At 34.8% G+C, this 11,119-nt stretch overlaps 1 protein-coding gene across 1 annotated transcript; it reads right to left on the bottom strand.

Annotated features, from left to right (window-relative positions):
- Window positions 1–68: 68 nt before the first annotated feature.
- On the bottom strand, window positions 69–3,141 carry LOC120166759 (pectinesterase 31-like). The gene is made up of 6 exons (XM_039175969.1): window positions 2,802–3,141; window positions 2,611–2,715; window positions 2,308–2,385; window positions 1,559–1,746; window positions 605–778; window positions 69–364 (listed from the first exon to the last, which is right to left on the bottom strand). The coding sequence occupies exons 1-6, from the start codon at window positions 3,042–3,044 to the stop codon at window positions 202–204; spliced, it is 951 nt and encodes a 316-aa protein (XP_039031900.1). The 5' UTR covers window positions 3,045–3,141; the 3' UTR covers window positions 69–201.
- Window positions 3,142–11,119: the final 7,978 nt, after the last annotated feature.

Raw genomic sequence — 11,119 nt, 5'->3', positions numbered from 1 at the left:
ATTAAACTCTATGATTAAAAGAAGATTAAAACAATATAAATAGTAAAACATTCATAAAAGATCCGCAGTAAAAAAGAAACTAAAACTCCCCAAATCATATATAGGCCACTATTGTTCTTAAAATCTTTAATATGATTATTGCCTTATTCTTATGCATGAAAACCATTAAAACACACCACTACATATTGTTGATACTGGTCTCTAGGCAGACAATGGTATTTTCAGGGCCATCCTTTGAGCAAGCCAAGGTCGGTTCGGATCTGGGTCGATGAATCCGTGCATAAGGAACTCTTCTGCTTCTTCGTCCATCAGTTCTCGTGCCCAGGTAACCCGTTTTGGTTGACAGCAGCCAGGGCCAAAACATCTACGGTTTCAGTCAAGGTGAGGAACAAAAACATTATCCGGCCGAATGACACAAAGGCCAACAAGAGTTCAACTTGTACCATCTTTGACAAAAGTGACAATCACATAAATTTTATCTATTTCATGGAAAATAACCCTAATGACCAAACCAAATGGAATCTTCTGGACCTGATGTTTTTCGGGCATGAACTAGATCGTTTTCCGAATTTAAAAGTAATATCACAGAGAATCAAGAAAATACCTGTATTCGTAAAAGCAAGCACTTCTCTCGTTTTCGACTTTTCCCCAGTTATTCCAACCTACATGTTTGATACATTGATCCATGTATGTGTAGGCAAAGACTACCCTTCCAAAGGGTCCCCATGGACGCCCGAGATATGAATACGAAGACCCTCCATTGCCGGTTATGACACATCTGCATTGAAGCCACATGTTGTAATTCACAGGTTCTTATGTGTGATACTGGAAATATATATCGTAAAAAGATGAATAGCTACCAAACCCGGGTAAAACATATAGATCACAGCTGATAAAAAATACCATTTCAAGGACACATGAAGTATCTATACTGCATTTATAAGTTTTGTAATTTTAGTTCGTATATTAAATTATTATTATTATTTATTAAGCTAAGGTGATTACAAAGTAGTATATGTTCTAAATACTCTCAAGCATTTGACAATGGACGCTCAATCATCCTGCTGTAGTTGTTGGTGCTCAAACCTGTGACCTCAAGGAACAACAACAATTCCTTTAACCACTGAGGTAAGTTAGTTCGTGCTCATAGGCTAAAAATGGTTACAAAAATTTGAGACATAATACGAAAAAAGAGTGAAATGCAGTTAATTGGTGGCAAAACAAAATTTTCGGGTTCGGGTGAGAGATGTCTAATCTTAAAAAACTATCACAAGCACGAATAAAACATTAAGGGTTATAGCAAGTACCACATTTTCCTAGCAACAAAATACAAGATACAGCATGCAGCGCAAAAGATAAAAAATTGAAGTATTTTATTTCGATTTAAACGTTAAAACCATATTGGAAGGTTAAACAAAGTTTTAGTTGCAAACATATCAAGGTAGGCCCATATTTGTTAAGTTACCAGAAAGAAAAAAAAACTCAAGAAATTTATGCAAGAAGTTAATTGGATATTAACGAAAAACAAACAGTAGAAGTAAATTCGTCAACCACAAACCTCAAAAACACGTAACCGGTCGATTCCTGAGAAGTTTTCCTGCTCTGTGCAGTTATAAATCCAGCCGACTTGCAGTGTATATGACAATGCTCCAACAGAGCTGTGCTGTTCCCGAAAATGAAGTCTACACTTCCTTCAATATAGCAATCTTTCAAGTATTGTCTTCCATAATGCAAGTATAGAGTATCCTGCAAATGGTTATAAAAGCAGTAAGATTTTAGATTCCAGTACAAAGTAGGCCCCTGTCTATAGATGGGAGAAAGGGTCGGAGATGCTCAAATCCAAACCTCAGACTTGTTGAACGTTACCTCTTAAAGAAGTATGCATAAACCAAAAACACTTCTCAAAAACTACACCTTTACGAACATAATTAAACCTCTAAAGTGGTCGTGAAATACTCGAAAGACCTTAGCATGTAGCCGACATTGTTTGCACACAAAAATATAGTTTTGCCAACTATTTCTTCAGCGAGAATATCAAAATTAGGCAGTTGAGCCAGCCAAATTTTAGTTATATTTTACAATTAAAATAGGTCTACAATTGTCACCAAAACAAGGTGCATCTATGTTTCTCAGATTTGGGTGTTTGGAGGAGCATATCCTTATAATAGTGTATATATGCATGCATAGGACACAGTACTTGAAGAAAAACGAATAGTCGGGATAACATGAAATTGCAGAATGATACAGTACCTGCTCCATTACTAAAACTATTACATAAGGCCAACTAAAATGAGATGAGTCAAGCACCTGCCAGCCGAGGAACCTGCAATTATAGAATGCGCATCGATCCGCCGTTACTCTGATTGCAACAGCTTGCCCTGAACCCTGTAAGAAAGTAAAGATCAACGGCATAGGACTAATTGGAACTCAAACTTTGCAATTAATGGACAATGAAATGAACCTCATCGAGAAGCTTCCAAAAAAACCCCAAATACTAAAAATCACATCATTCAGTGAATCAAAAGGTGAAATTTGAATCATTCATGAAACCCAGAAAAGTGTGCAATAAATAAGGTAAAATTAAGAGAGAGAAAAGATTGAAACTTTTACCTCAGGAGAAGAGTTCTCAAAAGTTACATTCTCAGCAATGAAATCCTCTCCTTCAACAATCACAGTGCCACAACCGAACGTCCCAGTCCCAATCAACCTCGAGCCCTTCTCAAAAAGAAGAAGAAAAAACCCACCATGATTACACGTGGCGAAAACCCAAATAAGGTAGCACCGAAGCGAACATCTTTTACCTGGTGATGTTGGATTTTAGTAGCGGTGTTGCTCCATGTAAGAAGAGCGAGTTCGGGACGGAGACCAGCCAAGGTGATGAGGTTCTTGGTCTTGGGAACATAAACGGGCTGCTTGTAAACACCGGGTGACAGTCGAATGATGGTCCGACACGTGTTGCCGAGTGGGACTGTGTCAATGGCTTCCTGCACAGTCCCGTAGTCGCCGCTGCCGTCTTGGGACACCGTTATTACCCTTGCCGACATTGATCGAAATCAAAGAAAAATAAAAGCATAAACAACAAGCCTCCCTCTTTTTTCTCTGTCGCGCATGTTGTCCGGTTTTAAGAGAGATTCGATTCGAGTCTTAAGAAAGGGACAATCTTTACTTCTTTAGTATACGAATGGTCCCGACTATTGAAGTGTTACTTTGTTTATCTCATCGCAATAATTGACAGGATAAATTACGGACATAGTAATTAAATTAACAGTTTTGATGCGTTTTAATATTTAAATTTTTATTTTTTAAAAATTATATCTAATTTTTAATTTTGTTTCATTTTAGTCTCATCATTAAAAATTTAACGAATTTAATACCTAACTGTCAGTTTTGGTATGTTTTAATACCTAAACTTCCAAACATTTTCAAAAATTAATGTTAGATTTTGAACATGGGTACCAAAATGAAACAGAAACTAAATTTTAAGTATAATTTTAAAAAAAATTAAAAAATTAAGTACTAAAACAGACTAAAATTAATAGTCTAAGTACTAAATACGCAATTTACTGAAATTAATAATGAAAAAAAATCTCACAATAACTTTTCCAAAAAAATATTTTCATTATTCTTAAATTTTATGTCATTAACCATATATGCCATATTGAAACATAAAACATAAAGTCAAGCATTCAAATTTACAAATCATTATTATCGCAATCGACCATTCGGGGAAAAGCTGACTAGTTACGATGATGAGATTTTTGAAAATAATGTTTTTATGAAAGATTAGAGTCGCCACCAATCATTTTTAAGGTGAGATTTGAACACCTAAAATCGAGTAATTTTAATAAAACATTTTTATTTTATCCAAAATATCAATGTTTTGGTCTGTGAAATTAGAAATTGTGTTCGAGAGTCAGTCATGCTTGAGTATTGGAAATGTGAATAACAGAGGAATATAATCAGGATATTGCTATTATGTAAAACGTGTGTTTGAGTACAAGATTGATGCTCCTTATATACTACTACTCTTAGCTGTATCAACTGCTAATACAACCACCTTAACTGAGCAACTAACCAAAACTAACAAAACTAACTTGCTATCAACCTTAGCTGTTATAACAGCTTCATCTTCAGGAAGCTTCTAAGTATACTGCTAACATTCTCTCTACTTCTTCTTCTTCTTCTGCTCTTCTCCTGATCGTGAACAGACTTGCACTCCAATCTTGTCACGAAACATTTCAAAAGCTGAACAATTGAAAAGATGAACAATTGAGTCGAAAGTGCTGATGCTTCCTTCCGTTCACTTTGAATCGAAAGTGTCGATGCTTCCTTTCGTTCTTCTTGAATCGAAAGTACCGATGCTTCCTTCCGTTCACTTTGAATCGAAAGTGCTGATGCTTCCTTTCGTACTTCTTATTCACCTTCATTTCTTTCTTCTTCACCCTCTTTTACAAGGTTCCTTGAATTTTTTTTATGGACTCTTAGTTGTGAAGCTTTCAAGTCCCATGACACTTTGAGATAGAAGCAACAAAAGTAAAAAAATGAATACAAAATTAAACTTCTGTTTACACACACAAAAGAATTATACTACTATGCAGAAATAACGGTGATAGCCTTGCCATTGGCACCAGTATAGAAACTGGATTCTGTTCAACATCTACCCTTCATGCACCAACCTGACCAAAGAGCCACTTGCGTATCTCTGGAAGCTTTTTATTGAATGCAACATCCAACCGTGCATCCAAGGTGTTCTCACAAACAATCTTTCCATCTCTAAAACATTACACCTGCACAACATTCCTGAATCAGCGCCCTCAATTAGTTTCTTTTTCACCCACAGGTCCCAAATCCAATCAACCAACACGGTTTTATTCTCATCCACGGGCCTCTTTCCCGTAGCCACCTCCAGGACAACCACTCCGAAGCTATAAACATCGGTTTTCACAGTCGGAACACCGGTATAAACGTACTCGGGTGCCAGATATCCTATCGTCCAGGCTGGTATCGTTGCATCTCTTGAAGCGCAACAATGTTCGTACACTTCGACTAAACCGAAATCTCCGAGCTTGGCATTAAACTCGTCATCAAGCATGATGTTGTAAGTTTTCACATCTCTGTGTATTATCTGTCTTTCACATTCTTCATGTAAAAATGAAAGAGCAGAAGCAACCCTGAGAACTACCTTTAATCTCAAGCTCTATGAAAGGGTAGTTGTTGATGAAACTGAGGTTTTGTGAATATGTTGGTAGAGGCTTCCATTGGACAAGTACTCATAGACCAAGACCAACTCAGATTCCTCACAACACCATCTTTGAAGTTGAATCAAGTTACAATGGTTTAGCCAACCGGCCATAATGGCAAACTCTGTGTTGAAAAGATTACGAGTGAATGCTTTTCCGTTGAACTGATCGAATCGCTTCACCACGACAGTTTCAGCCGACGGAACATAACCTTTATAAACAACTGTTGAACCACCTTTATCGATGATTCGACTCTTATAAAACCCCATTATAGCTGATTTTTATCTCTGCAAGTGACCATGTTATTGGTATATTGTTCGTTTGAACTCTAGGAATTGCACTCTTGATTCTTTTTGCCAAACCCCTCTTCTTTCTCACAGCAAAGAAACAAAATGGAACTGCTGTTACATCAACTGAAACAGAGATCTCGTTAGCTCTCTCCTCCGCTTCTTGGCGGATGAAGCTCACCATTTGCTGGATCGGCTTGGATGTGAACGACACCGGTTTAGCAGCCGTTACCGCTGCCGATGACATTTTCTCCTCCTCTTCCATGCAGCGGTAGAAAACAAAATAAAGTCAGGATCATTTGGCGAATGATACCATATTGGAAATGTGAATAACAGAGGAATATAATCTGGATATTGCTATTATGTAAAACGTGTGTTTGAGTACAAGATTGATGCTCCTTATATACTACTACTCTTAGCTGTATCAGCTGCTAATACAACCACCTTAACTGAGCAACTAACCAAAACTAACAAAACTAACTTGCTAACAACCTTAGCTGTTATAACAACTTCATCTTCAGGAAGCTTCTAAGTATACTGCTAACATTGAGGAATGATTAACACCCCCACAGTGCCCAATAATTAGTACCTAGTCGATTACCTTATATTTTAAAATTGGAAATTTTGAGTTTGAAGTTTTATTTAATTTAAAAATCACCATGTATGTAGATTTTGAAAATGATGTTGATATACCAAGACCAATAACGACTACCCCAGGCACAAGTGGAAGTTTCGTTATCGATCCCAATAAATGAAAATCACCTTAATAATTTAAAAAAAATATGATATAGGATTTTAAAAAGGATGTCGATTTACTACGTGGACTAATAGTGTTACCCCATGGCAAAAACAAAAGATACACTATCACTCCCCTAATAAATGAACATTGTCTTATTTTGAAATCGAGTCATGCAATCAAACTATCAATTATTAAGTCTAATTATACTAAGAGGTTAATTATGGCTTCTCTCTAAGTAAAATGTCAAATTATGAACTTTAAAGGACCTAGAAGTTAAACCTGAATATAGACTCTAATTATTAATCCTAACCAATTTTAACAAATTTTGAATCGAATAATTGAAATGAAACTTTAGGCATAAAAATGAGGACTAAATAAAAAAATCACCTAAATTAAAGATTAAAGTGAAATAAAACCTAAAATAGAGGCTCTAATATTAATCTTAACCACTTTTAACTAATTATGGATCGAATAATTGAAATGGAACATCGAGCATAAATGCGAGGACCAAATAAAAAATTCTCATAATTTTAAGGACTAAACTGAAACTAAGCCTAAAATGGAGGCTCTAATATTAATCCTAACCAATTTTAACCAATTATTGGTTGAATAATTGAGATGGAACCTTGGGCATAAATACAAGGACCAAAAAAAAGTCTCCCAATTTTAAGGATTAAAGTGAAATTAAACCTAAAATAGAGGCTATATTATTAATCCTAACCAATTTTAATCAATTATGGATCAAATAATTGAAATGGAACCTCGGACATAAATGCGAGGACCAAATAAAAAATTAACCTAAATTAAGCCTAAAATGGAGGCTCTAATATTTATCCTAACCAATTTTAATCGAATTATAAAATGGAGCCTTAGGCAAAAGTAAGAACAAAATTAGAAATTTGCCTAAATTATGGGGCTAAAGTGAAATTAAGCCTAAAATGAAGGCTCTAATATTAATCCTAACCAATTTTAGCGATTTATTATTTTGAATAACCAAAATGAAACCTCGGGCAAACTGAGGCCCAAATCGAATATTCGTCTAAGTTAAAGAAGTTTAAAGACTAAGTCTAAAAAACCTAAATTCAGGGACTAAACCTAAAATCTAAGTATTTTAATTAGGGACTAAATTGAAAACATACAAAATATGAAGCACAAATTGAAATAGTTATAGAAAAATAAATATAGGAATTTAAAGGACTTAAATATAAATGTAGGAAATTAAAGAGCATAAATTTAAAACTTCAAGAATTGGAGGACTAAAAAAATAAATACCAAAATTAAGGATCAAATAAGAATATAGGTTAACATTGATTTCTTTAATTTTTTACCTAGACCATAAATAACGCGAATCGTACCTTAGGATGGGTCATCGTGATGTCGTAAATTAATTTGAATATTTTAGAAATTAGAAATTAAAAATTCAAATTACCCGAACCATAATAATGTGAATCGTACCCCAGGAATGATCCTCGTAAAATTGTAAATTAATTGAATATTTTTAAAGGATTAGTTGTTAGTAAATTAAAAACTAATAATAAATTTTATAAGTACCACAATAATGCGAGTCATAGCCCATAATAGCTAACCGTAACGTCGTATCAAAATTTTTAGTAATATTATTAAATTAGGGACTAAAATGTAATAAAATTAAATTATAGAGGTCAATTCTAAAAAGAATTAATAATAGTAACTAAATTAAAACAAATATGAAGCTTCAGAGCAAATTTGAAATAAATGAAAATCAATGCATCAGTGACCAAAATAGAAAATAATAAAATCAATGCACTATATTCAAATTTAAAAAAAATTAGGTAGCAGTGATTGAAATGTAAAAACACGGGTGAAGTGTGGTGACCTAAGCGTAATTTACCCCAAATTCTAAATATAAATACCATTTTTTACCAAATCAGGTAAACTCTTAAACCCTACCCTACAATCATTCTTTTACTTTTGTTTTCTCTCTTAAACTATCTCTCACTCTCTCAATCGAGCTTCACCACTCTGACCGTCACCACCAGTAGTTGGAATTCCCAACCTCATCGTAAACTAAATATAAACCTTCATTTTCTCCCACAAAACTCGGATATGAACCTAGAAACACCCAACAAAACCACTAAAGTCCCTTAAATCTCCCGTGATCTTTTGGTTCTCAAGTTTCGATGATCTCTAAACGACTACCATCCCCTATCTCACATGTAAAACCATGATCCAATTTGACCTAAAGATCATTGGATTATAATGTCACACGAGATTAACGAAATAGTGACCTAAAAATTTTCTTTATAAATTGATTTTAAATTCACTATAATAACTCATCTAAAATATTAAAACAACCCATAATAATAATACGAGTTTACAAAATAATAGGGATCTCCTAAAATATATCCAAAATAAATACAGTACCAGTACAAATCAAGTTACGACTGAATATACAAAAAGAGTACATAAATAGTACATGCACTAGAATACATACTTTAATAGTTATTGCTTGTTTGGTCTGCTGCACTGTAATATATGCGGATAGTAACTCCCCACGATATACCTCTAAGAACCTGTGCACGAAAACATATTCCAAATGTTGAGCTTATAAGCTTAGTGCCTCCCTAATAATTATACTATACTATATGCATTCATTTAAAGAGCTAACTAGCGGCACAAATATGAAACATGCGAAAGACATAAGATATTGAAACATGATATGCTAAACTATGGCATGCATCATGGTGCGACGGAGGGATTTTGTCATCTCGGAGTTCACACCCCTCTAGCCTACTAGATGGGAATCCAAAATTCTGTCATCGAAAACTTACACCCGCCAACCACTCCGTCGAGTCTTGGGGCATCTGGCGCCTAATCGGTTGTTGAGTGTCGTGGTACTTACTTGGATCCACTAACTGTCGTATTTATGCTAAGAGTAACTCGGGTGTCCTAACTGTTTTCCAAGCTTCAAACAAGGCTAGTTTATGCAACCATAATTGTTATTGTTTCTACTGTTATGATATTTATTATTATTCTCACTTGAAGTCTTATTTGGTGTGGTTATGAGTATATAGGTTACCTCTAATCTGAACCCTTAATCCTTAGACTATTTATCCAAAAATGTCTGTGGGTACTGATACTAACCATTCAATATCAATACTTAACCTTTGGTATTGATACCTACCTGCTGATATCGATACCCCTTGACTGATGTGGCTTTTGGGTTAAGGCAATATCGATACCCTAGTATGAGTATCAATACTATGGTGATGGTGTATTGATATTTGACTGAGTATCGATACCAAATTTCGGTTCGATGTTGTTGAAAACATTTTGATATTTCGATATAAAAAATTAAGTTAAATGAATTTTAAGATTTTCCAAAAAGATTTTCTAAGTATATTCGATATAATTATTTGAATATCAAAATATTACTCCAAATCTTTCAAATGTCATTTTTAATCTTTACTCAAGTGTAAAATTAAGTTTTAATCTTAAAATAATTTCAAAACGATTTTACAAAATATTTCAAACTATTTCAAAGCCAAAAATTCCAGATTGCTTAGAGGGAACCGATTCCCCCTGAATGGTTTGGCTCCGAGAATTCAAGTATGCTCGGAGGGAGCCGATTCCCCCCAGGGGGTACCGATTCCCCCCACTGTTCAACGGTCAAAATATTTGAATTTTACACTTGGGAACCGATTCCCCCACGCTCCAAGCTATTTTATTAATTGATTTCACACTAAAACGGCTATATTATCTTCATTAATGATCCCCAACGTTCAGAAGTGATTCAAGGTGTATTTAAGCAAGCTTAGAAGCCATTGATCATGTACAAGAAACATCAAGCAACTAGAATCAAGAGAGAATCAAAGAGAAAGCATCAAACCTCAAGTTTGAGCATTTCAAGCCTATTTTTCATTCAATATTCATTTTGCTTTCAAGAACACTTATTGTGCTCAATTGTATTCATTCTTGAGTGTTCTTTTCTTTGTTCTAGAATTGTGCAAACAATCTACCTTGTGAGGATTTCCTTGTAAGTTTGCAAATTTGTATTGTTCTCTTTGGGAGAGAGTGTTCTCAAGAATTTGGGGTATAATTCTTGAGGGTTTGTAAGGTTACTCTTTGTCCTCAAAAGAAAGATAAATTAGTGAATTTGTGAAAAATCCGTAGTATGGATAGCTAAGGTAGTGGACGTAGACTTTGGTTGAGAAAGTCGAACCACTCTAAATCGATGTGCAATTTCTTTCAATTTTCTGCAAAAGCTTCCACCAAAATTTTTATTGCCAATTCACCCCCTCTTGACCGATTCTGTCAATCGATTAACTCAACAATTGGTATCATAGCCTAACTCATTTGAAGATTTAATCGCCTCTTGAGTCGATTCGGGAAGAGTTACATCGATAATCAAAGTCATCAATGGCCTCTACTTCAAACTTCGACTCTGGTCTCGATTCGATGCCCGTCAATAAGCCTCCTTTCTTCAATGGGGCTAATTATGCCTATTGGAAAAATAGGATGATGTACTTCATTCAAGCAAGTGCAATGGGAGCATGGAATGTCGTAGAAGAAGGATACTTCAAGCCTCTCACTCATCCAAGATTATGAAGTGAATGAGAGACAAAAATGTTCCAGCTCAACTCCAAAGCCATCCATATCATATTTTGTGCTCTTGGACCAGATGAATACGAAAGAGTTTCATCTTGTAAAACCGCCAAAGAAATATGGGACAAACTTCAAGCCACTCATGAAGGTATCGATGAGGTAAAGAAATCTAAAATTAGTATTCTAACGCATAGCTATAAAAATTTCAGGATGAAACCAAATGAAGATATCAAAGCTATGACGGATAGATTCTCAACGATTGTCAATGG

The sequence above is a fragment of the Hibiscus syriacus genome, unplaced genomic scaffold (genome assembly GCF_006381635.1).
Source record: "Hibiscus syriacus cultivar Baekdansim isolate YM2019G1 unplaced genomic scaffold, ASM638163v2 tig00111644_pilon, whole genome shotgun sequence".
NCBI lineage: Eukaryota > Viridiplantae > Streptophyta > Magnoliopsida > Malvales > Malvaceae > Hibiscus > Hibiscus syriacus.
This window is presented reverse-complemented; position numbering and strand designations above follow the sequence as displayed.